At 51.0% G+C, this 27,328-nt stretch overlaps 3 protein-coding genes across 9 annotated transcripts; 1 reads left to right on the forward strand and 2 right to left on the reverse strand.

The window, feature by feature from the left end:
• The first annotated feature begins 749 nt into the window (after positions 1 to 749).
• Sumf2 (sulfatase modifying factor 2) lies at positions 750 to 12,012 on the forward strand. 6 transcript variants are annotated; one of them, XM_046454602.2, is made up of 10 exons: positions 750 to 891; positions 2,739 to 2,895; positions 5,493 to 5,607; positions 5,952 to 5,996; positions 6,338 to 6,488; positions 7,304 to 7,359; positions 9,239 to 9,323; positions 9,439 to 9,583; positions 10,714 to 10,842; positions 11,919 to 12,012. In XM_046454602.2, exons 1-9 carry the CDS (start codon positions 837 to 839, stop codon positions 10,796 to 10,798), a joined length of 894 nt encoding a protein of 297 aa, XP_046310558.1. In that variant the 5' UTR covers positions 750 to 836; the 3' UTR covers positions 10,799 to 10,842; positions 11,919 to 12,012. The 6 variants fall into 6 exon arrangements, with proteins under 6 accessions (XP_046310558.1, XP_046310556.1, XP_046310557.1 ...); XM_046454600.2 differs by having other exon boundaries at positions 10,714 to 10,794; XM_046454601.2 differs by having other exon boundaries at positions 10,714 to 12,012.
• On the reverse strand, positions 11,775 to 21,119 carry Phkg1 (phosphorylase kinase catalytic subunit gamma 1). 2 transcript variants are annotated; one of them, XM_046454598.2, is made up of 10 exons: positions 20,824 to 21,119; positions 18,575 to 18,687; positions 17,882 to 18,060; positions 17,478 to 17,532; positions 14,916 to 14,981; positions 14,202 to 14,365; positions 13,718 to 13,808; positions 13,402 to 13,555; positions 13,170 to 13,295; positions 11,775 to 12,740 (listed from the first exon to the last, which is right to left on the reverse strand). In XM_046454598.2, exons 2-10 carry the CDS (start codon positions 18,655 to 18,657, stop codon positions 12,495 to 12,497), a joined length of 1,164 nt encoding a protein of 387 aa, XP_046310554.1. In that variant the 5' UTR covers positions 18,658 to 18,687; positions 20,824 to 21,119; the 3' UTR covers positions 11,775 to 12,494. The 2 variants fall into 2 exon arrangements, with proteins under 2 accessions (XP_046310554.1, XP_046310555.1); XM_046454599.2 differs by lacking the exons at positions 17,478 to 17,532; positions 20,824 to 21,119.
• A 2,278-nt stretch (positions 21,120 to 23,397) lies between these two features.
• Chchd2 (coiled-coil-helix-coiled-coil-helix domain containing 2) lies at positions 23,398 to 26,902 on the reverse strand. Its single transcript, XM_046454525.2, has 4 exons — positions 26,745 to 26,902; positions 25,326 to 25,566; positions 24,309 to 24,462; positions 23,398 to 23,659 (listed from the first exon to the last, which is right to left on the reverse strand). The coding sequence occupies exons 1-4, from the start codon at positions 26,792 to 26,794 to the stop codon at positions 23,649 to 23,651; spliced, it is 456 nt and encodes a 151-aa protein (XP_046310481.1). The 5' UTR covers positions 26,795 to 26,902; the 3' UTR covers positions 23,398 to 23,648.
• Between the last annotated feature and the right edge of the window lie 426 nt (positions 26,903 to 27,328).

The raw sequence follows: 27,328 nt of genomic DNA on the forward strand, positions 1-27,328 counted from the left end.
GTGTAAAGTAACACTAGATGCTGCTGGGAACATAGCTCAGGGATATAGCACTTGGCTAGCACACCTGAGGCCCTGGCTTTGATTCCCAGTACCACCAAAAAAAGGAACATGAATACTTTTGGGTTTTGAAAGAATTTTTATTTTTGTGGTATAAATTTCAACTGGGTCATTTGGACCTTTTACATGCTTTTGAAGTAGCTTTCCTAAAATGCTCCCTCAGAACACTTACTCTGCCAGGTGTGGCAGACACACCGGTAATTCCAACAACTGGTGCTGAGGCAAGAGGATCCCACATTCAAGGCCGGCCTGTATGATTTGGCCCCAGGACCACCAAAAGGGGGAAAGTTACTTGGTAGTAGATAGGAAAGACCAGTGAGCTGCAGGCCAAGAAATAACGCAAGTATAAAGTGTTAAAATGGACGGCTGGAAGACCCATGGAGGTGGTCGAGAGCAACTGGATAAGATGAAAATTTTTTTTAGGCTGACAACTTAAAATGATTTTGCAAAATACTCAAGCCCACTGTAGTCAGCTCGTGGTACCTTGGCTTCCTGGAATTGTTGGCGCCAGCGACAGTACCGCATTCTCCAAGGAGAAGCTGTGGCCAGCTTTGCGCACAGCTCGACAACGTCCCCGCGAGTGCCTGGAAGTGGTCTTGGCAATGGCAGAACGCTGACACCCTGTTGGGAGGCCACGGCCTGCCCGGCGCCAGGCTGGGTCCGCCTTCTTGGTGCGAGGACACTCGAGTCGTGCGCATGCGCGGGCGGCAGGCGGCGTGCGTGCGCGTGCGCAAAGGCCCCTTGGAGTGCGCGCCCTGTGCGACCCGCGCGTCCTCGGCATGGGGCTCTTGGTGCCGGCGCTGTGGCTCCTGTCGGTGCCTTGGCTCGGGCTAGGTGGGTGTTGCGGCGCCGGGATGGGGGGGCGGGATTCGCTGCTTCACCTTCCTGTGGGGCGCCTGCTGCGCACGAGGAATCTCATTCGTCATGCCCGTGGCCCCGCTTAAGGGCGGGCGGGCGGTGCCGGTACTGCCCCTTAGCGGCGCGTCCTCCGTGCGGGCCGTGCCCCCGGTTCTCAAGCCTCCCGCGAGCCCAGCGCCCCCGCACTGCGCCGGCCTGCAGGCGAGACCGCCGGAACACGACCAGCTGGTGCTTTTCAGGGTCTCCATCTATCCAGAGGCACCTTTTAGCTCACAAGTGCTTTCCCAGTTAGCTCGTTTGCGGAGTTATGGCAGAATCGTTTATGGGCACTGCAATTTTATGTTCTTCTTTAATACTTTTTAAATTTGAAATTCCACTCCCTTTCTTTTTTTTTCCTTGAAAAATATTTCTTGAGGAAATAAAGTGGATGAAGTCAATGTGAGATGAGACAGGAGTGCCAGAAACTGGACTCTAGGGAAATGCACAGTGCTTGGATATCCTCCGTGGAAATCCTGAAGGATGTGTACAGTCAGGAAGTGCTCCTCCTGGGAGCCGCACTGTGGAAGTGGAGACTGGACCCTGGATCTAGTCCTGTCTTTGCTGGCCAGCTACCCTCTCGCAGCCCCTGGCATGCTTACTCCACTCACACTTGACCACTGCGCTACACCCCCAGCCGTCAGTCGGCTCATCAAGTCACCTCTTTTGGGTTCTTGGTTTCCTCCTGTGAAGTTTTTAAAAAATTTTTTTTACAATACCTTTATTTTATTTATTTCTTTTTTATGTGGTGCTGATGATTGAACCCAGTGCCTCACACATGCTAGGTAAGCACTCTGCCACTGAGCCCCAGCCCCAGTTCCTATGAAATAAGTTTAAGATCGTTTTTATTACATGATTTTCTTCTGAGGCAGTCAAACAGCACCTTTTTTTTTTTTTTAACTATTTTTTAGTTGTCAATGGAACTTTATTTATTTTTATGTGGTGCTGAGGATCAAACCCAGTGCCTCTCATCTACCACTGAGCCACAACCCCAGCCCCAAACAGCATGTTTTTAAAGGAGTTCATCCAGTTTTTTAATAATAATCATTTTACATTTGTGCTAACTGCTAGGGGTACACTAGCAAAATAGATGTCCTTTCCATTTCCTCCTGGAACAGATGATAACAGGTGATGTGATGGTGAGGCTACTGAGCATTCAAGCCTGTAGTCCAGCATTCAGGAGGTGGAGGTAGTGAGAGCACTAAAGCCCAAGAATTGGAGACCAGCATGTGACATAATAACACTGTCTCCAAAAAAAAAAAAAAGTTGGTGGTGTTAAGTGGAGAGGAAGAAACAGCATGAACAGGGTGGAAAGTGCAGTTGTATTTGAGGGTATAATTCCTGGATTTGCCTAGCTGGCTGGGGCAAAGGGTTGTGTGGAGAAATGAAGAGGTGACTGAGGACCTACCATGTGCTCAACATTCCACACATTATTTTATCTTGGGTTCCCCTCCTCTAGGTTTTTCCAGAGCCTAGGACCCCAACTCAGGGCTTTGTGTGTGCTAGGCGAGCTCTGCCACTGAGCTTCATTCCCAACCCCAACATTTGACACACTATTTTAACCCATATCCCTATTTTATAGATGAGGGAATTGAATCTCAGATGGAGTCATTTGCTTGAATTCTCCCAGCAAATTAAGTAGCAGAACAAGAATTTAAAGCTACATTTTTAAAGCTCCTGGTTTACTTTTGCTGTGCCTAAGTATTGCATGTGATCGAGCCATTACCACTTGGCTGGTGAACACGTTTGCGTAACACATTGCAGGTAACTCCCCTCCTTGTCCACAGGAAATGCACAGGCAACGAGCATGGTCCAGCTGCCTGGTGGGAAGTTCCTGATGGGAACAGATGCTCCGGATGGCAGAGATGGAGAAGGGCCCATCCGTGAGGTGACAGTAAAACCCTTTGCCATCGACATATTTCCTGTCACCAATCAAGATTTCAGGTACATCAGTGTTTTCCGGGGGAAGTAAAGGCTCTTCCTAATCATTTGTCACATCTGAAAGGAACTAGCTTGTTCATTGTCATATCATCTCTGCACTGGTACTGTGGGGCTTGCCATGCTTGTCTCACATGGAGAGCCTGAAGGACCAAGAATCCTGACCCACTCTCTGCAGGAAGAACCCAATTTGGCACTCACATCCAATTGACCCAAGCCAGTACATTTTCCTCTGACAGCATAACTGAGAAATGCCAGCAAAGTCAAACACTCCAAGAACCCTCCTGTAGAGGTGGAGATGAGGGGTGGGAAGATCTGGGAGAGGGGTCACACTAGCTAGAAGTCCCTTGAATTGCCTTTGTATTTGTTGAAGGAAGCAGCATTGTTTTAGGAGTCAAATATAATGGCTCCAGCCCAATCTAAGAAGCTATGATGAGTTGCCCTAGTTTCCCCAAGGTCATGTTTTGAATAAGGTAAAAGAAATGATCCAAAAGGTACTTGTAAATGGTGCAGGGGAAGATATATATATATATATATGAAATATTCAAAAAATATTTATAGCCAGGTACAGTGGCACACACCTGTAATCTAAGTGACTTGGGAGGCTGAGGCAGGAGAATCACAAGTTCCAGGCTAGCCTCAGCAACTTATCAAGACTCTGTCTCAGAATAAAACATGAAAAGGACTGGGGGTATTGCTCAGTGGTTAAGCACCCTTGGGTTCTATCCCCAATACTGAAAAAAGGAAAAGAAAAATTATATTCAAGAGAGAGGGAGGGGGCCTGGGGTTGTGGCTCAGCGGTAGAGTGCTCGCCTCGCATGTGCGAGACCCTGGGTTTGATCCTCAGTACCACATTAAAAAATAATAATAAGTGAAATAAAGGTGTTGTATCCAACTACAACTAAAAAATAAATATTTTTTAAAAAAGAGAGGGAGGGAGGGAAGACAATAAAGTAAATATGGGAAATTCTGGAATGTTATAATTGGTGGCTAAGTCTTTTTATAATCCAGTTGTTACTTTAAATGGGTCAGAATTTTGTCCCCTGGAAAGCAGGGACCTTGCCTGTCCTGTTCCCCTGTGGCTTGCTCCTGAGGTCCTGTAGCAGGCTCAACACCTCCTTGTCTCTCAAGATGTGTTTGTTGAATGATCAGCAAATCAATACTGAAAGTTTCTGGAGGGAGTTCTAAGTCTGAATGTTAGTATTGTTAGCAGTTGTAGCTACAGGGACATGGTAATGTGAATTAGGAAGAAATGCTATTTGGTGACTTTCTAATCTGCATTTTCCAATTTTGTAATCCTGAGAAGTTTATCTCATATTTACAGGAACTGGGAAGTTTTCTTGGCAAACTGACTATAAAATGCTGTTTGTTGCTGGTCCTTGCCAAAAGACTGAGTATGATGACACTTGAAAAATCACAGAAACATTCTATAGCCTACTCCTTGCAATGCTATAAGGAACAACTCTGTATCAGCCCAAATCTCTGGAAATTTAACTACCAAACAGTATCATTTCTCAAAGAATGTTTCCACAAGGAGATTCTCATACTCTTTTCTGTATGTTTGTTTGAAAGTTTGGAAAACAAAAACATATCATATGACTTCAGAATTAAACATAGGAAATGAAATTTAACATTATGCTCTTGAAAAACATGTCGTATTTGTAGACTTAAAACATGTTCAAGGGCTGGGGATGTGGCTCAAGCGGTAGCGAGCTCGCCTGGCATGCGTGCGGCCCGGGTTCGATCCTCAGCACCACATACAAACAAAGATGTTGTGTCCGCCGAAAACTAAAATAAATAAATAAATTAATTAATTAAAAAAAAAAATAAGGTAAAGGAGTTTAAAAAAAAAAAAAACATGTTCAAGATAAAAATAACTTGCAGGAAAGCCAGGTATAGTGTATGTCTGTAATCCCAGCTCCTTCAGAGGCTCAGGCAGTGGTTCAGAAGTTTGAGGCCAGCCTGAACAACTTAGTGAGACCCTGCCTGAGGGTAAAAAGGGCTGGGGAAGCAACTCGGAGGTAGACCTTGCCCAGCATGTTCAAGGCCCTGGGTTCACTTCCCAGGCCCAAGGAGGGGAAAAAACAAACCTTGCAGGGAAAAATTGATACGGAAGCAAGAATTGGCATATTTCTCAGGCCCTTGGACTCAGTGATTCCACCTCTAGAGGTTTGTCCTAAAGAAAGAGTTAAGATTGTCCAAAAACACAAAGGTGACATTGTAGACTAATATTTAATAAGTAACAATCACTCAAAGATAATGTGTCAATGTGAGACTGCTCACCAGCAATTAGGTCCTATGGAGTTGGCCCAGCGCTGTGCAGTCCTCCCTGAAGTCTGCCTACTGGAGTCCACAAACCATACCTAGCCATGGGAAAGGCACTCTGGGGACTTGGTGGGCTTCCTTCAGTCCAGTATCTTTTATATGTGTTAAATGCAAATTATATCCTGACTTACGAGAAAACCCTGCTCGGGTCATAGGGTGAATCTTTTGGAGCTCTTGAGACCTGTGGGGTGTGACTGAGGACAAGGACACAGGAGGTTTCCCAGAGTGGGTAGGAATGGGGCTCGGAACCCTGTTGGCAAGTGAAACTCTCTCTTCAGGGAGTTTGTCAGGGAGAAGAAGTATCGGACAGAGGCCGAAATGTTCGGGTGGAGCTTTGTCTTTGAGGACTTTGTCTCCAGTGAGCTAAGAAACAAAGCAACCCAGCAAATGAAGGTGAGAGTACCTGGCACGCAGCCAAGGGATGGAGTGGGGCCTGGTCAGCATGGCCTAGGCCATGGTGGGGGAGAAAGAGTCAGATGAGCAGTGCTCCTGAAGTTCACCCTGAGCTGGTTCTGGTGTAGTGAAGCTGAGAGAATCCAGGTAAAGACCGGGTGTCAGTTCTTCCTGAAGCTTCAGGAGAGCATCTTGAGGAACCTGCCTGCAGTGAGGCTGATCAAAGTCCAGCCACAGCTCACCAGGACCCCATCTCAGTCGAGGCCTCTGCTCTGCTCCTGTGGCTGTTGGAAGGTGCCCTTCCTGGGCAGAGCATCTTCCACTGTGTATCTTCTGTTTTGCAGCCTGTTCTCTGGTGGCTTCCAGTGGAAAAGGCATTTTGGAGGCAGGTAAGTGTTGATTCCTTATTTTCTACCCCTTCCCTTATTCTGGAAGCTGTCTTCCCTAGATCCCTCAGCCACCAGGCCAGGCACATCAAGTCCTAAAGGATGACAGGGATTTCAGGGAAATAGCCAAGCAATCCCATTTCCTCTGCTCCACTCTTTTCCTGTTGCCCTCCTGTTTCTCCTTTAGTCTGCCTTCTAACTGGAAGTCCCTCACTCACCAAGCTGTTTCTCCCAACTTCCTTTCTCCATCTAGTGGTAAACACTTAACTCAGGCCCCCTAAGCCTAGCCTTCCTCAGACTTTTATGAGCTCCCAGAGCCTGTCTCACCTAATCCTGGCTGTCAGCCTGCAGGTCCTGGCTCTGGCATCCGAGAGAGACTGGAGCTCCCCGTGGTACACGTGAGCTGGAACGACGCCCGGGCCTACTGTGCCTGGCGGGGGAAGCGGCTGCCCACCGAGGAAGAGTGGGAGTTTGCTGCCCGAGGGGGCTTGAAGGGTACAGATGTCAAGACAACTTCTCTATTCTCCTCCACATCCCACCCTGGCTGGGGGACTTCTGAGGGTGGGAAGAGCTTGTGCTCCCTAGAGCAGTGCTTCTTAAACTCCCTGTGGAGAAGGGCCAGGGTTCCCTGTGTTGTTTCATTGCTAACCCACCTCAGACCAACACGCATGTGCAATGCCACCAAAAAATGAATGGTTGAAAACATGGAGTGAAAAGGAGACCTAACATTTTTGTTGTTGGAGATTCCATAGGTACAGGTTAGATTTCCATAGATCTAGTTAGAGCAGCACAGCTTAGGGAAAGCACAGTTTCCAAAGTAGCAGGGGTTGACATCAAAAAGCACCACTTGCTCATAGCTTTGTCTTGGTCAGTCTTGGCTGTGCAAAAGGTCACAATAATAAAGAGCAGTTTCCCACGTTGAACACCTCCACACCTCTTCAGACGAACACCTGGGATATCAGTAGTTGAGGTGCTTAGTGTGGCGGACGAGGTTGCTTCTTGCTTGAAATCCAATGAACTAACCTCTCAATGCGCACTCTCTATTTCTATACTCATCTCCACGTGAACTGGCAACAAGGCTTCTAGGTTGACCTGATCACAGCACCTCAAGGGGTACTGCAGAACCCTGGGGGTGGAGGTCAGGCCAGTGCCCCAGCAGGGCTGGGTGGGGCAGAAGTAAGCCACCTCCTCTCCCTCACCTCCCAGCTCCCTCACCTCCCAGCTCCCTCAGGTGCCCTCACTGTTTGATTTTGTTTTTCTTCCCCAATTCCTCCTCTCCTTTCTGGCCTGTGTCCTGGCCCTCCTGACAGGTCAGGTCTACCCATGGGGGAACCGGTTCCAGCCAAACCGTACCAACCTGTGGCAGGTAAGACCCACTTCCTCCTCAGCAGCCCCAGCCTCCTCTTGCAGGAGGTGGGCATCATGGGAGGGGATGTGGGGCTCAGAGGGCTTGTGTCCTGATGGAACTGAAAACTCTGCACTGGTAAGGCAAAGACAAGAGGGTGTGGGGGAGACTTCACCACAAAGGGTAACGCTGGAGCTGGTCAGGTAGGAGGTTGCCAAGTGAAAAGTCCAGGCATTCCCAGCCAAGGGAGCACCAGGGCATGTTCAGAGGTGTGGCCGTTTCAGGAAGTAAGGGGCTACAGGAGATAGGAAAAGAGCAGGTTGGAGACAGATTGTGGAGGACCCAGCTGCCTAGACAGGTCTTAGGCTTACCCTTCAGGCAGTGGGGAGCCAGCAGGGGTTTACTTGTTTGTTTCTGGGGACGGAACCCAGGAATCCAAGGCCTGGGCTTGCTGGGCACACAGTGTATGGCTGCAGGTGTGTGCTGGAGCACCATCATTCTGAGGCAGGAAGAAATGCACTGAGGCTGACTTGTGCAGGAGCAGGTGAGGTAGAACTGCAGATGTGACGGGATGTATTGAGTCCCAGGCTGTGGAAGTAGCCCAGGGGTCATCAGTTCTCAAATTAAGTGGAAACAGGATCAAGAGAGGAAGCCAAATGGGAGAAGCATGTGTGAGAAGGTGGACAGGGTTTGATAATTCATCAAATGTGGAAGGGTGGACTCCAACCTGAGCCCAGGCTTGGGCCATATGGCTAAGATGCTGCCTCATCTACACAGATAACCTGCACATCAGCAGTCAGGGGGGAGTCTATGGGCTCAGGGTCAGCCCAGGTCAGGTGCTCTTGTCAGTAAAGATTGAAAACAGGAGGGGAGCCCCTGTCTGGCTCCCAAGGCCCAGGTTTGTTCCCAGCAGGGAGTCATCAGGCATCTACCTTTTAGAGGATGGCTGGAGGCTCTAGAGTTGGGGGATTCCTCACCAGCCTGTTAGGGAAAACATCAAAGAGGGCCTGCAGTTATAATGACCTATTTATGTTTTTGTTGGTGTGTCTGTGTGGTGCTGGGGATGGATCCCAGAACCTTGCACATGCTAGGCAGGTGCTCTACCACTGAGCCACACCCCAGCCCTTTCTATTGTTTGAGATAGGGTCTCACTAAGTTGCCCCAGCTGGCCTCCAACTTGTGATCCTCCTCCCCCAGCCTCCTGAGCTGGGGTTACAGATGTGTGCCACTGCACCTGGCCACTTTGCTGAGTTTTTAAGGGAGGCAACACGTGGCACTGAGGATAGTCACATTAAGGGAGAGAAGTGTAAGTGATGTAGTGCATGGTGGCGCTGAGCAGATCACCAACCGTCACACAGCTGCTTACAGGCAGTGGTGCCAACCACGCCCCAGGTTAAGGAAAGGTGACAGAGCTCAACAAGTTATGACAGCAAGCATCAGTCACGTTTTTAAGGATTTTTCTTGTAAAGAGTAGGAGAGAGGAACAGTAGGGTGGGGTGGATGAGAGGGCATTAAGGTTGTTGTGGTGGAAGGGAGAAGGCTCAGGGGGGTACCCATGGTCCTGCGAAGGCAGCAGGTGCAGGACCTGGAGGAGAGTGGGAAATGCAGTTCCCGGAGGAGAGTGGGAAATGCAGTTCCCAGTAGCTCCACAGCGCGAGGGTATCAAGGCAGAGGGCAGGAGGTCTCTGAAAGCCAACAGTAGGAGGACAGGCTGGACGTGGACCGCTGTGGGCACGGAAACGCACTCTTCCTGACCCAGCCTGAGGGGAGCCTTAGGTTATGGCTCCAGCCCCTTTTTGGGCCAGCTCTGCAGCAAGGGGACCGTGGATTTTTCCTCCAGGCAGGGTTTCCTGTCTTGGAATAGGCTGATAGACCCTTCAGGGTTAATTTCTCCCACCAGGGAACATTCCCCAAGGGTGACAGAGCTGAGGATGGCTTCCACGGAGTCTCGCCAGTGAATGCCTTTCCCCCACAGAATAGCTACGGTAGGCTCTCTCCCGAGTTGCCGATGGTCCTCATGCTGCCCATTCTCCCCAAGCTGCAGACGGGTTGGGGGATCTCGTGCTTCCCAGCCTGGCTGATGCTCCTACTATGTTGCAGGGATCTATGACCTCATGGGCAATGTGTGGGAGTGGACCGCATCACCCTACCGGGCCGCTGGCCAGGACATGCGTGTTCTCCGGGGTGCATCCTGGATCGACACCATTGATGGTTCTGCCAACCACCGGGCCCGGGTCACCACTAGGTGAGAGCTTGGTCCTGTGGAACATGGCTCAGCAGCCAGGGCCCGGGGGTCTCTCCTGGCTGCAGGAGCCCAGGTGGCTGATGCGGGTGCTGCTTCTGGGCACCAGCCTCTGCTGGGGTTGTGGGCACAGAACAGGAACAGGCAAGAAGAATTAGGGGCCTGGGGCAACTTGCAGCATTTCCTGCCAGCTCGCCACCCCAGGGGGGACTATGTGGCCCACTAACTGTATGGGCATCCCTCTCATCCTCCCTAAGCAGGTGGGAGCAGGGGGATGGGGGTAGAGTGGCCATATCAGGTCATTGCCGGTGGACATGGAATTACTGACTCTCCAAGTAGATGGGCACATGAAAAATCATTTTTTATAATCCTTTGCTTTACAATCAAGAAAAAAAAGGCTCAGGAGGTCCTGGGACCTCCTTATTTCACACAGATGTTTAGTGGTGGCACCTGGCTGGCGGAGTTCCTGAACCCCCTTCCAGGACCCTCTTTCAGCATCTGCAGGTTTAATTTAGCTACTAACCTCTGCAGCTCCTTCCACTGGATTCCTTAAGGTCTTAGAGTCTTCTGTCTGTGGCCTCACGACATCAAGGCTACAGAGGTTTATTTGATGCTTTGAAATTTCTGAATTTTCTTCGCCTTTCTCTTTTGAACAAAATAGTGGAGAACCAGGAAGGCCTGGAGCAGGAATCTGGGTTTTCTGCTGACTGCCCCACCCCCCTCCTACCATACACATGGCCTTCCTGGCCTCTGATTCTGGATCTAGGAAATGCTGACATCCTGCCTTGCAGAGCAGGGGAAGTAGCATGTGAAGGAAAGCTGGGGATGCCATTTCACTCGGTGCCTACAGGATGTGGGGCTGTGCTGTTCTAACCCCCCACAGTGGAGGTTGTTATAGTGATAGCCAAGCCCTGTCCTCCAGTCCCATCCCTCAGGGCCACTCCGCGTACCCTACTCTGTCCCACACCCCGGGAGTGGTTCTCACCCAGGACTTGCCCTTATACCAGGTCTCTCCTGGCCACGCTGCTGCAGGCCTCAGACACACCAGCCTCAGCAAGCCTGGGGTGGGCAGGAAGGGTGGGATGGCCACCAGCCCCTCTCAACACAGGCTTCTCTCCCCTTCTCTGATGCAGGATGGGCAACACTCCGGACTCTGCCTCAGACAACCTGGGCTTCCGCTGTGCTTCAGGAGCAGGCCGCCTGCCCGGGGAGCTGTGAGTTGCTGGCAACAGGGGCAGGAGAAAAGTTCACCTGAGACCCAGGTCATTCCCTGGCCATATTCCAAACTCAGCTGACCCTAAGCTCTTAAACTGCAGCTTCGGGGACACCCTCCCCTGCCTGCCCATCTTCCACAGCAGGCGTTTCCCAAGGCATGGTGGGCTCTCCCTCTGAGAACTGCCCCTGTCTCAGGGAAGGAGCCTGACTGCAGTGACTGGGAGCTGGGTGTCCCCTGGAGGCCAAGCATTGACCATACAGGGCCAGATAGGAAAACTGTTGGAACAGAGGGCTCCAAAGTGCAGTTCCCAAAACATTTGTAAATCTGTTACCTTCCCTTTCTCCCTGATTGAGAAATCTGACATTTCCTCAACACAAAATTTTCTAAGGCAGCTGTTTTCCCAGCAGATTTTTGTAGAAGGAAAATGCTTCCTTTATCTGCCTCATCTATAGTGTTTCTTGCTCCTTTCAAGGAACTATCTGTAAAAATGCAATGGGTTAGGCGGGGTTTGTGACTCAGTGGTAGAGCACTTGCCTACCATGTGGGTTCGATTCTCAGCACCACATGTAAATAAATGAATAAAATAAAGGTCCATCAACATCTAAAAAAAATTTTTTTAATGCAACGGGCTTCATACACACACACACACACACACACACTCACACACTCACACTCAGAACCTACAGGTGCTCTACCACCGAGATACACCAGCCCTTTTTATTTTTTATTTTGAGACAGGATTTCGGTAAGTTACCCAGACTGGCCTTGAACTTTACAAGTGTGCTGCCATGCTGGGCCCAGTGTCAATCTTAAATAATTTACCAGGAAGTTGTGCATTGTGGCAGTCACAAAGCAAATAATCCAGAAGCTTTCCCTTCTGATGTTTTTTGTTGTTGTTGTTTTGTTTTTTGGTACCAGGGATTGTACTCAGGGACACTTGACCACCGAGCCATATCCCCTTTTTTGTATTTTATTTAGAGACAGAGTTTCATTGAGTTGCTTGAAGCCTTGCTTCTTCTTGAAGCTGGCTTTGAACTCATGATTCTCCTGCCTCAGCTTCCTGAGCTGCCTGCCACTGTGCTGGCTCTCTTCTGATGTTAATTATATGTCTTACTTGTATAGGAGCTTCTGATGCCTCTAAAAACATCCCTAGCAAAAAACCTGCTCCATGTCATCAGATGTCACCACATCAATAAACTTGCAATTGTGTATCTCAGACATTTCTCTTTTTTGGTACTGGGGATCGAACCCAGGGTTGCTTTACGCCTACCTGAGCCCCATCCCCAGCTTTCTTTATTTATTTTGAGACGGGGGTCTTTCTGTGTTGCCCAGGCTGGTCTTGACCTTCATCCTCCTGCCTCAACCTCCAAAGTCGCAGGCATCATGGTGTGCGCCACCACACCTGGCTGATCCTCACCCTGGCACCCTTAGGAAGGGTTCCAACTGTCAGTAACCCTGGCTCCCCATGGAAGGAAACTGGGATGGTGCAGGCTGGGCCGTGGAGAAGCAGGAGGACTCGTGGTTGTTTCAGACCACACCTGTTCTACATTTATCGCCATGCGGTGCACACGCACACGCTGCTCTTCTTGCGGAGGCCTTGCAGGGACAGCCGCCTGCATCCGAGGATTCAAGCTGGGCCCTGGTGCTCCTCACACACAGGCCAATGCGGGGTCTCATGGCTGCCTGCCCCACCGCCCCTCAGTAGTCTTCCTCGGCCAGCGAGAGGAGCACGGCCTTGGGTGTGTTCTCGAAGAGCGCGGCCCTGTTCTGCTGCTGACCCTTCTTCACCCAGTGGCCATAGATGCGGAAAGCGTAGGCGTCGATGAGGCGGCGCAGCGGCCGCAGCGCATACGGGTCGCGGATGACGATCTCCCGGGTTACCGGTTTCACGCGGCGGTACTGGTAGTAGATCCTCACTGCAGCCAGCACGGTCAGCGCAATGGCCTGCGAAGGACCTGCTCTGAGAACTCCCCTAGGGTAACCCCAGCCCTGCACAGCCCCCCAGGTCCCCAGCCCGCCAGAATGATCAGAGTGATCCTGCCGAGGGGCCACACTGAGAGTGTCCCCCAAGCGGCCCACTGGGCCCTGCGCAGTCCCCCACGTCCCCAGCCTGCCAGCATTATCAGAGCGATCCTGCCTAGGGGCCACACTGAGAGTGTCCCCCAAGCGGCTCTCTTGGCCCTGCGCAGTCCTGGCCCACAGAACCAGCCAGGTGCCATGCTCTTCTGCAGCCAGGAGTTGAGCTGGAACCCTCCCAGGTGAAGAGCAATGCACTGGACAGCGTGGATGTGAGAGCCCCTGGGTGTCTTGGGGCCAAGACCTCAGGAGCAGCAGCACCTGCCCTAGGGCCACGAGTCAAGGGAAGGACAATACCTTGAACTTGCCACGAGGGCTGAAGTGCCGCACCTCTTCCACCACGTACTGCTGGAAGAAGGGGTGTGCCAAGGCCTCCTCCGCAGTGCAGCGGTTCTGGGGCTGCACTACCAAGAAGCGGGATACCTGAGCGAACAGGAGAGAGGAGCTGAGCACCAAGGCGGCCCCCCCAGCACATCAGAAGACCCCTCCCCAGGCCATGCTGGACAAGCCCAGAGTCCTGGCCTCTCACCAGGTCCTTCACGGTGTCTGAGTAATCATCCCATTCCGGGGAGCCAAACTGGTAGTTGCCACTCATGATCATCCTCAGCATCAGCATCTGCTTCCGGTGCCAGAAGGGTGGAGAGCCAGCCAGCAGGGTGTACATGATGACCCCTGTGCTCCACCTGGGTTGTGCAAGGGCTGCTTATTATCCCTAGCAGATGGGTAGGTGAGTGCAGGAGGGCTGGCTGCCCCTCCTAGCAGCATCAGGGAAGGAGAGGGAGCATCTCTGTTCCAACCTAGTCCTGCCCATGGATCCCTCCTCCCTCCCCACCTCCTGCACTCACATGTCCACCTCCTTCCCATAGCCTGGATGGTCATCGTTCATGGAGCACTCAATGATTTCCGGGGCCAGGTAACTGGGGGTCCCACAGACCTCTGCAGAAGAGTTACTGTCAGGACCAGTCAGCAGAGGGCACTTAGAAGAGGAAGGCCAAAGATACAGTGGAGATGTAAGGGAAGTGGGGCTGGGACTGGGGTTGGCCTAACACTGGCCAACTTCAGGGCTGAGGGCAGGGGCAGAGTTCACACAGGCCCAAGGGCTGCCTTTTGGTTCCCTTTTACCCATCCCAGCCTGGAGCTTAAACAGTGGCAACCTGGCTCAGTGCAGTCCCGGAAAGAGGACTCAACCTGAAGAGGCACCTAGCCCTCCACTGGCAGGACTTTATTCTGGTGGAGAATGGCAGGGAGAAACCCAGGCTCTCTGGTCCTGGAGAACTGACCAGGACCAGAGAGCTTCAGAGAGCCTGAGCCCCTGACATGTCACCAGACCTCTCAGCTTCTCTCCCGGCTGCAGCTGACAGGAAAAGCCAAAGTCCGTGAGCTTGATATTCATGTTGTCATCCAAGAGGATGTTCTCAGGCTTCAGGTCCCGGTGTACAATGTTGAGCTTGTGCAAGGCACTGATCACTTCCAGCAGGGCTCTCATGATCTTTCTAGGGTGGGCACATATGTTGCTCCTTTCTTTTTCCTTTTTAAAGTTTTTAATTGGCTGTGGTTTTTCTTTTACTAGAGCATTATAGTTATACATAATAGTTGGGCTCATTTTGACAAAATGATACCTGCATGGAATTTGATTGACTCCATTTCAGTCCCCATTACCCACCCTTCCCCCACCCTAGTCTCCGTCCTCTGTCCTCTGTTCTACATGTCTTCTTTTCACTCATGTATTTATGTTTGATTGGTGCTTTGTAGACACACAAATCAAACACTCCATAAGACAGACCGCGTTCCACCCCATGTTATTCTACTCTGCAGGGTCAGGTAGTAGCAGAGAGAGCAAAGCTCACATACCAGCCACACTGCCAGCACGAGGAGGAGGGCTTGGGACAGGCTGGGAGGGTCCAGACCCAGCCAGGGAGGCAGGGCACCAAGACAGCAGTGCACACTCCCAGTTGAGACAGGGCACACCATGCCTCCTAGACCTCACACCTGTGCTGCTAGGACACTGGAAGGGGCTGGAAAGAGGGGCAGACAGATCCTCACCTGGTTTCTTTCTCACTCAAGGTGACCTTCTCAGTGAGGTAGTCAAAGAGCTCCCCTCTCTTCATCCTGTGGGAACAGGTTCTAGTCATGCTTGTCCCAAGATCACCCCTCACCCTGCTCCCAGAGGGACAAGATGGGCTGCCGTTCTTCCTGAAGGACCCAAGTCTGGGGAGAGGAACTGGGGGAGTGAGTACAGAATTTGGCAAGAATTGGAAGAAAAGAGGAGGCTGGAAAGGTGGGATGCACACCAGTGCCGGGGTCCCTGTCTGTGGAAGTGCCATCATAGGCTGGGACCTGTCAGAACCCAGATCAAAGCTGGAGGTCAAAAGGCCCCCTGAGCCCAGGGTTCCAGGTGCAGATCAGAAGGACTCGAGTATCCGGAATTTTCCCAGGAGACAAATGGGAGGAATCAACACTGAATGTTGGGAAGGTTTGCCTTAACAGGGTCAAGAACTGCCACTCAATCTCCTTACCTCTTGGGAGGATCTTGAAAGGGTCTCTGCTAGAATGATCTAGTTATGCCCTGAGGGCTCCTGAGGGCAACAGCAAAAATAAATTCCCCAAGCAGCCTCTTCAAAGGTTAAAGACATTTGAGCTACCCCCAAAGGTGGGACAGGATGGTGCAGGTGCTGCAGATTGGGGAGAGCAGCAGCTGGTCAAGTCTGGAGGGGTCTTCAGAGAGTCTGCCGAGACTAAGTAGGAAAAGGCACATCCTGTCCCTCCTTCCCACCCCTCCAAGGGTCAAGGGATCCCCATGGCAAAGGGGAGGAGAGTGAATGGAGGAACAGATTTGTGGCCAGCATCACAGAGAGGAAGAAAACCTTCAGCTTGGTGGGCAGGTTGAGAAGGGAAAGGGTGTCTTTTTGAGATGACCTAGAATTTACAGAGGTGAGCCTCGTTTTACACAGTACCTGTAATGTGTTCCTAAAAGGTAATGTGTGAATCCAGTCTTTATCCTCGTTTGTTTCCAGTGCTGGAGATTAAACCCAAGGCCTCCCACATGCTAGGCAGGCACTCTAATCACTGAGATACACCTCCAGCCCCAGTCTCTATCATTTTAGTTCATTTGAAAGATACTAGGAGAACTCACTATCAGCAGCGGCAGCAATGATTGGCCAGTGAACACTGGGGGCCATGCACTGTTCCTCAGTGGGCTCTACCTTCCCGGAGCTAACCATGTATTTATGCTTACATGTGAGGCTAAATTGTTTCTCTAAGTCAGTAAGCCTGGTGTGGTGACACACACCTGTAATCCCAGAGACTCAGGAGGCTGAGGCAAGAAGACTGAAAGTTTGAGGCCAGCCTAGGCAACTTAGTGAGGCCCAGCCTCAAAATACAAAATGAAAAGGGCTGGGAATGTAGCTCAGTGGTAAAGTGTCCCTGGTCCATTCCCAGCACCACAAATTTAATTAATTAATTAAAAATTTAAAAAGTCAAATAATAATGAGCATAGTATAGCTACAATGCGAAATATTTCAGCAATACATAACTTACTTGAATAATTTCTCAAGTAACCCCTGTCCCTAAAACTATTGCATATGGAGAAATCATACTTGTTTTTGCAGAGGTTGACATTCTCAGTGAAAAGGCAGTGGAGGGGAACAAGGAGCAGCGCAATCCCTTCCCTGGGAAGCTTTAATAACAAAGACGATGACGAGTTTGAACACAGTTCATAGAGTACTTTGTGTTGCTCACACTTGACACTCAGTGACAAGGAGCTCAAGCAAAGGGGTGATCTTGATACTAATGGTATTGACCTTTGAACCACATCTTGGATGCAGCCTCTGCCCTCCACACTGCTGGCCCACATCCTGCCACTGGGATCCTTGTCAGAAACCAACAGTTCCATGGTGAAGCACCTGCCCAGGTGCACCAGGCCCTCCGGGGAGAGTCATGGTTAGGGTTATCATGGCTATAGTGCCTGCAGCACCTGCTCCTTGGTTCCAGCCTCACATCCTGCTGCTCCGCACAAGCTCACTCCCCCTACTCGGGGGCCTTGCAGATCCCAGCCACGGGGCCCATGAGCCAGCTCTTCCCTTGGCTGGAGACCTGCTCGGGGCCTTTGCTCTGGTCCTTCCATGCCTTCCCCCTACACCTCTACTCAAGTCACCTCCTGGAGACTTTGCTTGAAGTCCTGGTCCCTCTAACCTTTTGCTGTGCCTTATGTGCATGTACATGTACTCGACTACAAGTCAGGACCTGGTCTGGCCTTTCCATTGCCACGTCCTCCATGTCTAGAATAAATATGGAGTGGCCCCCAGCACAACTGTCACTGCAGTTAATAATCACTATCATGCTGTGCCAAGCACGGTGCCATTATTGCTCCCATAAGACAGATAAGAAGACCAATATTGAGAGAAACCACCTGGCCCATATGTGGTGGACCCAGGTTTCAAAGCCTGGCATCCTGACCTAAGGGGCTGCTTGGCCACAGATCTGTGGACCTCTTTGGCCTCCTTGATATGGGGGCCAGTGCTGGTCTGCAGGCAGCACTGGGCAGGAGCCAGAGTGGAGGTTCTCCAGCAGGCCCAGGTGTGGCTGGCTGCAGTTTTGGGTACTTACAGGTCAAACACCAGGAAGAAGAAGGTGTTGGTCTCATAAGTGTCCTTCAGTTGTACTGAAATGGAAACATCTAGCTGGTTTCAATTGGAAGGGGGCAGGGTATAGGGGCACGAGAGATGAAAGCTAGGAGAGCGTGGAGGGAGCAGGTTGGGGGTCAGAGGAAGTCAACCTGGACGTAGGCAGACCCGGGACTTGACACTCCACCTTCCCACCCATACCCACTCCAGCCCTGCCTGTGACCCTGCTGACAGCAGCGAAGGTGTGGTTGGTGACTCCGAGCCATGGGGCCCTGAGGCTGCAGACCCTCAGTCTGGGCAGCCACTCAGTGGGTCACAAGGCCCTTTATGGGCTCTCAGAACAGGATCCTGGCAGAGTATCTGCTGTGGCCTGGGGCCATCACTCACTGATGTTCGGGTGTCCAGAGACTTTGCGCAGGATGTCCACCTCCTTCAGTGTGGCCTCTCGCAGCTCCTGCACTTCCTGGGGGCTGAAGCTGCCTCCACCGGTGATGTCGATGATCTTCACAGCGTACTCCTGACATGTGGGCTTGTGGATGCAGCGCCTGACCACACTGCTGACTCCCCTAGCGTGCAGAGCACAGGTGACAAAAGGGACCCTACCCTAGGGGAGTCCCAGGTCCAGGCCGGGGCCAGGATGCTCTGCCCTTGTAATTCACACTTTCCCCAAATCCCTGAGTTTTGGGGGAGATGGGGTGAAGAAATAAAGGCACAGGGGTGATTTTCCTAGAGCTGGGCATAGCAAGCCAGGCTCAGTGCTCGTCCTCAGCAGGTAGAGAGAAGGGGTACCCTCCCCGGGCCACAGCCTTCCCCAGGATTCCTGACCCTAACCCCCTGCCCAAGGCCAGGTTTGGATGTGCTGAACAACAGCACCTGAGAATCTTTTGCAGGAAACATATCTGATCTCATTCCTCTTTCCTGTCCTGGATTCAGGAGGGCAGGCCCCTAAGCTGAAGGATTCTCCAAGGGGACAGTGCTTAGGGGATGGACACGGGTCGGTGTTCAGGGTTAGCAGAGTTGGCACAGCCCACAGGGCCTGCTGGAGCCCAGACACACTCCTCAGGACAGTATGGCTCCTACCTGCCCAGAATCTCCTTGGGCTCGTAGTTCTCATAGAAGCCCTGTGTGGAATAAGAGTCTGGCAGTCCCTCATCCCGCGTCATAGTAGCTCCTCAGGGTGAGTCCCAGGGTCCCTAAAGGAGAACAGAAAGAAGCCATCAACCTCCTGACACTGGTGGTGTGCTCCTGAGGGCTGGAACTGTTTCTCATTCCCCCCCTTTTTTTTTTTTTTTTTGGTACTGGGGATTGAACCCAGGCTTGCTTCACCACTGATCCACGTCCCCAGCCCTTTTTCAAGGATTTTAAAATTTTGAGACAGGATCTCACTAAGGCCCTAGGGCCTTGCTAAGTTGCTGAGTCTCGCCTTCAACTTGCAATCCTCCTGCCTCAACCTCCTGAGTCTCTGGGATTACAGGTGTTGGTCACCGTGCCCAGCTCTCATTCATCGTTATACCTTCTGGCACAGGACAGGCCTATAGTGAATGTTCAAAATAAATATTAGTGAAAAAAATCCAGCTGCCTCTGACTGCCCAGCCCCTTCTGGTCCCCCAGTGATGACCACCTTTCCTCCCTGTGACTTCTCTTCCTCTCTGTTGGGAGCTTTGGAAAGAGCCCAGCTTGCTTCTTCCCACTGGCTAATGCTCCTGTGATCCTCAGGACACTTGAGGCTCCTTATGGTCACAGATGGGGGTAGCAAATTGTTGGCCAAGCCCAGGCTTAGCCCTGGGGCAAGAGATCAGGTTAGCTTTAGTGAGGCCAGCACATCCTTGTTTTTAGAAAGAGCCAAGCTAAACCACAGAGGGCAAATTCAAGTGCAATTTACTTTATCTTTAAAGGAGACTAGACCAGTCCTGTTTTTCTTCTGCAACTGTGGAAGAGGCAAGAACCTCGACTTGGTGCTTGCATTCTGATCCTTGTTCATCATGCCTCCCTTCCTTTCAGGAAGCCCTTCTCATTGCTCCTCCCTCGCTTTGCCCACAGCCAGGGCTTCTGTAATCCCTCCCTCATCCATTTTCCCATCTTTCATTCTGTAGAACATAATGCCTATGCTTGGCCAAGCGCAGAGCCAGGTGCTCTGAGGGATTCAGAGCTGGGCGGCGAGTCCCGGCCCAGCATCTGGAACAATCTGCCAGTGTGTGCTGTCATCTCTGTTGGACTGTGACCTCCCCTAGGATGCGTCCATCACCTCTGCCTTCTGTGCTCAGATGTGGGAGATACTGCTCCTGAAATGGGAGTCCATGGCTGGGTAGGGAAGCCTGAGGTCCAGGGTCCTACCTAACAATGGGGAGGACTGTTGAGCCGGTGTGGCTCTTCTGCAGTGTGGGGCAGCATAGTCAGGAAAGTTGAGCCTGTACCTAGGGAGCCAAGAAGGCCCACTTGACCCGGGAACTGGGCTCCTACCTCAGGTGCAGGCTTTGACAGGTGCAGACAACAGGAAGAGGGGAAGATAGAGAATGGGCACAAGCTGCCTCTGACCCCACATCTACCACACCCTGGTCTCTCAGGGAGGCTGATTTGCTGACCAGCCAACCAGCAGCCCTGGCTGCCTTGGGACCCAGGCTGACCATTCCAGAAGGCCTGGTGTCCCTGCTACTGGGTGCCTGGTTACCAGAGGGAGGCTTAGAATAACAACAGTCTCCTTGCCAGGAGCAAGGGCTGGACTGCACAAAGGTCTCCTCTGCCCCGTCAGCAACCAACAGAGCCCGGGAGAGTATGTTCCCCCAAACAAGCCCCTTTTCTGGCAAGTCCTTCCAAGTTCCCAAGATGGGCATTCGTGCATCTCGAAACTGAGCAGCACCAGGCTCCTCCCTTCCCTGGGCCTCCATGGGCAGAGGGTATATCCGGACCCATGCCAGGAGGCCATTCCCTGACAGCCAAGTGGGCCAGGTCCTGCTGCGCTCACCTTTTCTGGTGTGTGTGTTGTGTGTGTCCCTCTGCTTGGAGGCCTGAGCAGAGCCAACTTTGTGTTCCTATCCACTGCCCATCAGCCTTTCACATCTTTCCCAAGCCCCTTTGGAGAAGATTCCCAAACAGGAGTGGGTGGTCGGGTCTTTTAGGAACATAACAGCCCTCCCCAAAAGCTAGAGTTGGAAAGCAGTCACCAGGGCCACTGTGTACAGAGACTCCCCGGCAGTGTTTCAGGAATCGGTGTGGCCACACTCCCAGGCCTATCTGCATTTGGAAGGGAAGAAAAATGGGTCTAATGGGCCCAGGATCTCTGATTTCTCTACCTGCAGCTTCCCTCTCCCACCTGTTGCTTGGCCACTCACCTGTTAGTCTTGGCAGGCCCTTGAGTGAATGTGAGAAGAATCCCAGAGGTCCCAGAGCCCCTGGAGGAGAAGGGACAACAGAAGGCTGAAGCTGTGTCCTGAGCAGACACTTGTGGCCAGAGTAAGATATCCTGTGCTTTTCTTTGGGGTTTTGCTAACTGATGACGGAAAGCTGAAGTGCCAAAAATAAATCACAACTGCAAGCCTGGGATGCAGGCCAGGCTCAGCAGGGCTAGGCCCAGGGCCAAATCCTGCCAGGGGCAACCCCTGGTGGAGGGCAAGGGAGGTGCAGGTGGCCCAGGATCATGGGACATTGAGGCAAGGCCTTCCTTCTGGAGCTCACCTGGCTTCCAGGCCCAGAGGAGGCAAAGCCAGAATTGTCAGGAACATGCACATTTCTCTGGGAGTGATTCCCCTGAATGTCAAGAACAGCTTGGTACACAGGTGTGGCAGCTGTCACAGGGCAGACACCAGCATGCACTGCCTTCTGTGTGGGCCCCTCCTGAAGACAGGCCTCAAAGCTTAGGGACCCTCCCCTGGGGAGCTCACCTCTGCTATGCCTTCCACAGGTTTATCTGAAACACCCTCCTTCTACTCACCTACTTACCTGGTGACCTTGAGCAAGTCACTCTTCTTGTACTGGAAAGAGTCCCACATGCCAAAAAATGTCAGGGTGCTCCTGAGACTGGTTCCATCTTAAGGGATGGACAGAATTAGGAATGAGATTGCAATGTGCTGGCATTTAGTGGATACCCACTTTTATTGGGGGGGGGGGGCACTGGGGATTGAACCCAGGGGTACTTTACCACTGAGCCACATCCACAGCTCTTTTCTCTTTTTGAGACAGATTCCAAGGCTTAGGACCTCACTAAGTTGCTGAGGCTGGCTTAGAATTTACAATCATGTCTCAGCCTCTGGAGTCTCTGGGATCACAGGCATGTACCACTGTGCCAGGCCAGGCACCTGTTCTCCTTATAACCACCCTGTCTTTTCTCAAATCCCTAACATTCCAAAGTGGGGAAGAATGTTGTCACACAGTGTTTCACACAACATTTTAAAAGGATTTCAGTCTCACAGGACCCAAGAATCCTGGTATTAGGCATTTTAGTGTGACTTGCTTGAGGTCACCAATCAAGTAGTAGAAAGGCCTACACTAAGCCAATGCAGTGGGAGCCAGGAGTCTTTCCACATCAGCCCATCAACTCACATTCTGAATTGCCATAAAGAAAGGAGATAAAGGGCGGGGGATATAGCTCAGTTGAGAGTGCTTGCCTTGCATACACAAAATCCTGGGTTCAATCCAGCACCACAAAAACCAAAAAGAAAGGAGTTCAAACTGACTTTACCAGTGAGCCACAACCCCAGCCCCTACTACTTATTTTAAAAATGGACGTTTCTTTCTCCTCCTCTCTCCCTGCTCCTCCTTAATCTCTCCCCCTCTCCCTAATCTAGGCAGAGTTAATCTGTCCTGAGTACACACTCACCATAGGAACAAAGTAGTCCAGACTTTGGGGGGTACCAGAAGATCTCAGAAATGTCTATCTCCCAAATTCACAAGTGAATTGCAACTCCAGACAGAGAACACATGGAATGTGGCCTTTGAGTCATCTCTTTAAGATGCTCTGACTGAGGGGCAGAATCACAGCCTGTAGGACAGGAGTCCCCTGTGTTTCTCCTTTGCTCGCAAACCAATAAACCTTTTTTTTTTTTTTTTGAACCTAGGGCCTTGTGCATGTGAGGCAAGAACTCTACCAACTGAGCTATACCCTCAGCCCAGCAATAAACCTTGTCCTCGTTGTTGGATCAGGGACAAGGACATGTCCTAGGTTCAGCAACAGTTTGTCTATATGGTGCTGGAGACTGAACCCAGGACCTTACACATGCTAGGCAAATGCTCTGCCACTGAGCTACACCATGACTGAAAGGTACTTTTGAGAATACAAACTGCAGAAAATGAGGAAAGATCAACTTCTAAAAGAAAATGAAAATTTGAGCTTTCCACGAGGGATGTAGCTAGGTTTCTTTCACTTAAAAATGGCGTGAGGGGTCTGGAGCTGTGCCCGTGTGAGGCACTAGGTTCAATCCTCAGCACCACATATAAATAAAGGTGTTGTGTCATCTAAAACTTAAAAATGACCTGGGGCACAGGGAGGGGAGTTTGAGGTGAGTGGACACACTGGGGGACAACGCAGTACTGACCTGGCCCCAGGAAACCCATCCAGTAGGAAGCCTGTGGCTGCATCTCCTTTGCCAGTCACTCCTTTACAACAGTATTTTTTAGGATTTGTTACTTTTTGTGGTGCTGGAGATCAAACCTGAGGCCTCAGGCAGCTAGGCATGCACACTACCTGGCCCTCACACCCAAGCCCCCAAGACAGGCCTGATGCTCCTCCTGATGCACCCCTCAGGCAGCTGTCAGACCCTCCAGGTGGATACTAATTTAGCATCCAAAGCCTAGAGAAGAGTGGAATGGAGACCCGAGGAGACTACTGTGTTCTGTTGTGAGATTCATCATGTTCGGCATGCAGATCTAATTTATGTACTCATACTTAAAGACCGACCATCACCACAAACTTCAGGAGAAAAATCATTTTATTCTAATACTCAAAGAACATCAGAACAGCTGACTTCAGGAGGCCACATATTTGCCAGTCCCAACTCTGTGAACTTCCATACAGTTAGAATACTCATTTGCTGCCATTCACAAAAACTGAAGCTTTACATTGCAGTTTTATATTCATACTTTCACTATCAATCACATTTTTATGTTAAAGTAACTTGGTCATCAGAGCCGATTTTCCAATTCTTCAATTTGAACTTCTTGATTAGACTAATCCTGCAAACAGAAAATGTAAGTTAGAAGTACACTGGCTGCAGATACTGACAAAACAAATGTCTGAGATAAGCTACTGAAGGCTTCTTTCAACTAACAAAGTTTCAACTCTCCAGCTGCCTCAACAGAAAAGACAAGGTGCATGTGCTTCTAGGAACAAAGTTCTGAGGGAGAAATTCAGCTACTCTGGTACTGTATGTAATGCCAACAAGTCTTCTGACAATCTTGGACAGGCAATCTCTTAATTCCATATTTCAACCACCTAAAAGGATTTAAAATTTTCCCCTACTTCCTACCTAAATGAAGGAGGAAAAATAAAATTCTTAAAACAGGCAGGAGACACTTACACAAAAGTAAGTTGACTACGAATTTCAGAAAGCCAACCTCAAGAGTTTGAGGAACTTAATGTAATTTTATACTCACAGCCTTAAGGCTAAGAGACCACTCACATGTAGTAAAACATAACAAGATCTGGCATTTATACTTGCTTAAGGAAGAGTCATAGTTAGAACACAGCTGGTGAAAGCACAGAGAAATTTAAACAATACTTCTTCTAACTTGTTGGTGTAATTTATCAACAGACTCCCTAAGTACCACAGGCTCAGGAATACTACTGTGAACTGAGCACATGCAAGCCTGCTCAATCACTTACCATTAGCAATTCTGCACTGCTTCAACACCTCATTGAAACCCTCACAGAGCTTAACATCAGCTTGGTTCTGGGCACACTCCAAAAATTGTTTTATCTCATAAAAGCAAGGGTCACTAAGCTGCTGCTGCTGTGCTGGCTGGGTTCCCTGAGGCTCCTGTAAAGTCAAGGCAAAACATTTGGTAACTCCTGAGAAAGAAAATCGCTACAGTTTTTGCAGTTAACTGGGGAAACAACCAGGATCAAATACAAATTAATCAAAGTGTCCACATAATAACACTGAAAGTGAAAAATATCAAGAGGCAGAAAGCAAGTGAATTTTAATAAAACTTCAGCTGCAATAAGAAAGTTTCATGAATACAAATGCAAATAAGGCAGAATGGTTATCTGGGCACCTCAAGATTAAATGGGGCTGGGGTTACAGTTCAGTGATAAAACATCTGCCCAGCATGTGTGAGGCCCTACTAAATGAACAGAATACAAATAAAACATACTGGGGAGGTAGCCCAGTACAACACCCACAAAGGCAAAAAAAAAAAAAAAAAAAAAGAAAGAAAAAAAGTTCCAATGAAACTCGATGAAGGAAAAATGGGACTACTATGGGAAAAATAGGGGTGAGTTTCAAGAACACCAGAATTATAGAGTCCCAACTTATATTCATTAGTAAAGAAAATCCACACACTTCAAAGAGGTGCTGGAAAATATCAGGCAAGGGATCACAAAGCAAATTTTTGATTACTAAAGATTGAGATTAGATTAATAAGAAAAATCATTGAGATTAAATACTTGAAGGGGAAAATGGCTATTTTACAGGGAGTCAGACTGGACTGTCCCAACTGTACACCTTGGGAAGAAACACAATTTGTACAGTACTTGTTGGTGCTGGTCTGAATCACTAACTCAATGTCAAATAGGGCTTTTGACAACACACTTTCTATTAATGGTATTGTAGATTCTAACCTTAAAGACAATTCCTAGGCATAAGGAACTTATAAACAATTATATTTTCTCCAAACATACCTGGTAAGTGATATCAGGCTTTGCGGGCTCTCCTCCACTGAAGCCTCCAGTGATGGCATGGCCCAGTGTGTGCCCCACAGCAGAGCCCACTGCCACACCAGCTGCAGTGGTTGCCATCTGGGCCATCAGACCTGGCTGCCGGGGTGCTGCAGCAGGGGACCCGACTGCAGATGGTGGGGCTGCAGCTGGTGGCTGAGCTGCTGGTGTTGGCCTGGGCGCAGCCCTCATCTGAGGGGCCCGGCTGTGAGAAAAAGGAACAAGGATGAAGTACTTCTAACTGGTTTTGTGAACCGTCAACTTAAAAATGAACTCTCTTCCCATCCTCACCCCTGCAGCCACTTCAAAGTTTTCATATAGGTCACAGACTCTTTTCAAAACACATTTATTCCAACATTCATAATGAAAAAAGTAAAAGGGCTGGGGTAGCTCAGCACTAAAGCACCTGCATCAGTCTTTGGTGCCACCAAGAAAAGACAATGAATGAAGAAAAAAACCTAGAATTCATCTACTCAAACATTAGGCAGCAGTATTGCAGAGGCTGGGAATATAACAGAGGCAAAAACCTCTGCCTCGGTGGAGCTTAAGTTCTACTGAAACTTCCAAGAATTACTTCATATAATTTAAAATGTCATGATGCCTTTTGATACAGTGGGCTAAAAAAATTAAGTTATATTAAATATTAAGGAATAAATTCATTTTCTTTTGTTTGTACTGGGGATTGAATCGGGGGGTGCTTTATTTTTTACTTCCAAACTTGCTAAATTGCTGAGGCTGGCCTTTAACTTGCCATCCTCCTGCCTCAGCCCCCAGAGTCGCTGGGATTACAGGTGTCTGGCCAGGAGAAGATTTCTTTAGAAAGGCTATGTTGGGGGATATCAGAATCTCAGAAGAACCAAAGCGAGCCTCACCGTGCCAGCTACATTCGAAGGCTCTAGCCCTGGGCTGTCCCCAGGAAACCGAGCCCGAGGGTCGCTCGGGATGAGTGCGGGAGCAACCTGGGCAACACCGCGAGACCTGTCCTCAAACCACAGAAGACTCGGCTGGGGAGAAGTCTGGGCTGGCATCTCGTTTTGGACTGGAAGGCGGCCAGCGCTGGCGACTGCCGGGCTGCAGCACGTACCGGGGCTCCCACCCGCGGCCACCGGCGCTCCCAGCATTCCCACCGGAGCGTCAAACACCGCTGCGCCACCCTTAGCCCAGGTCAGGCCCTCGGAGCCTTCGGGTCCCCTCCCCGCAAGTCCCTCCCGAGGAGCGCCCGGGTGAGCTCGCGCCCCGGCGTGACAGCCGCACCGGCGAGTCCCGCACCACGACGCCGTGCCCTGCGCTCCCCGCACCCTAACCCGCCCGCCCCGCGACCCCGCGTCCCGCAGCCAGCAGCTGGGCGTCCAGGCGGGGGCCCCGCGCCCCGCGGGGCCTCACCTGGCTGGGGGCGCAACGCGCGAAGTGCGGCTCCGGCTTCCACGCGGCATGGTAAGTTCCCGACGGCTCGGCGTCCAGAAGGCGAAGTGCAGTGCGCAGGCGACCACCTCCGAAGGCTAGCGGAAGCTGGGGGCGGGGCTGTCCGGGGCGCAACCAATCAGCGCGTAGGCAGGGGCCGGGCGCCGACGTCCACGGGCCCTGAAGGTCACCGGAAGAGCAAGACGTCACTACGGCTTGGCAGCGCAATGACGTCATGAGCGGGCGCCGGCGCTCTGGGAGACCGGAAGTTGGTGCGGGGCGTGTTGGGCGCGAGCAGAGAGGCGGCGGCCTTGGGTTCCTCGCGAGGGTTTCGAAAATGGATTCAGCAGACAAGCGCAAGGAAGCCTCATGTCTGTGTGACCCGCTAAGGTCGCGCGGCATGAGCGCCTCGTGTCCGTCACGACAGCCCCTCTGCGTGCCGCCGTGCAGTTACGGTCCGGAGCGGGACAGCGTCCGCACGCCGCGGGCCCGGCGTGACTTCCCCGGGCCGCGAGGCTCACCCTGCGGTGACTAGCAGCGATCCCGGGCTCCGTCCGCAGTACCAC

The sequence above is a fragment of the Marmota monax genome, unplaced genomic scaffold (assembly GCF_021218885.2).
Source record: "Marmota monax isolate L192 unplaced genomic scaffold, Marmota_monax_Labrador192_F-V1.1 WCK01_AAM20220418_F8-fsc00086, whole genome shotgun sequence".
NCBI classification, from domain to species: Eukaryota; Metazoa; Chordata; class Mammalia; order Rodentia; family Sciuridae; genus Marmota; species Marmota monax.

What these genes read in the sequence shown, in the direction of transcription:
- Sumf2 (XM_046454600.2), top strand. Translation starts at nt 837, where the DNA reads ATGGGGCTCTTGGTGCCGGCGCTGTGGCTCCTGTCGGTGCCTTGGCTC. An exon ending in AAGCAACCCAGCAAATGAAG is followed by an intron (nt 5,608 to 5,951) that starts GTGAGAGTACCT and finishes TCTGTTTTGCAG; the next exon opens with CCTGTTCTCTGGTGGCTTCC. An exon ending in ACCGTACCAACCTGTGGCAG is followed by an intron (nt 7,360 to 9,238) that starts GTAAGACCCACT and finishes TTCTCCCACCAG; the next exon opens with GGAACATTCCCCAAGGGTGA.
- Phkg1 (XM_046454598.2), bottom strand. Translation starts at nt 18,657, where the DNA reads ATGACGCGGGATGAGGGACTGCCAGACTCTTATTCCACACAGGGCTTC. An exon ending in GCCGGGAGAGAAGCTGAGAG is followed by an intron (nt 13,809 to 14,201) that starts GTCTGGTGACAT and finishes ACTCTTCTGCAG; the next exon opens with AGGTCTGTGGGACCCCCAGT. An exon ending in GCCCTCGTGGCAAGTTCAAG is followed by an intron (nt 12,741 to 13,169) that starts GTATTGTCCTTC and finishes GGTCCTTCGCAG; the next exon opens with GCCATTGCGCTGACCGTGCT.
- Chchd2 (XM_046454525.2), bottom strand. Translation starts at nt 26,794, where the DNA reads ATGCCGCGTGGAAGCCGGAGCCGCACTTCGCGCGTTGCGCCCCCAGCC. An exon ending in CGCGTTGCGCCCCCAGCCAG is followed by an intron (nt 25,567 to 26,744) that starts GTGAGGCCCCGC and finishes TTTTTCTCACAG; the next exon opens with CCGGGCCCCTCAGATGAGGG. An exon ending in AGCCTGATATCACTTACCAG is followed by an intron (nt 24,463 to 25,325) that starts GTATGTTTGGAG and finishes TTGACTTTACAG; the next exon opens with GAGCCTCAGGGAACCCAGCC.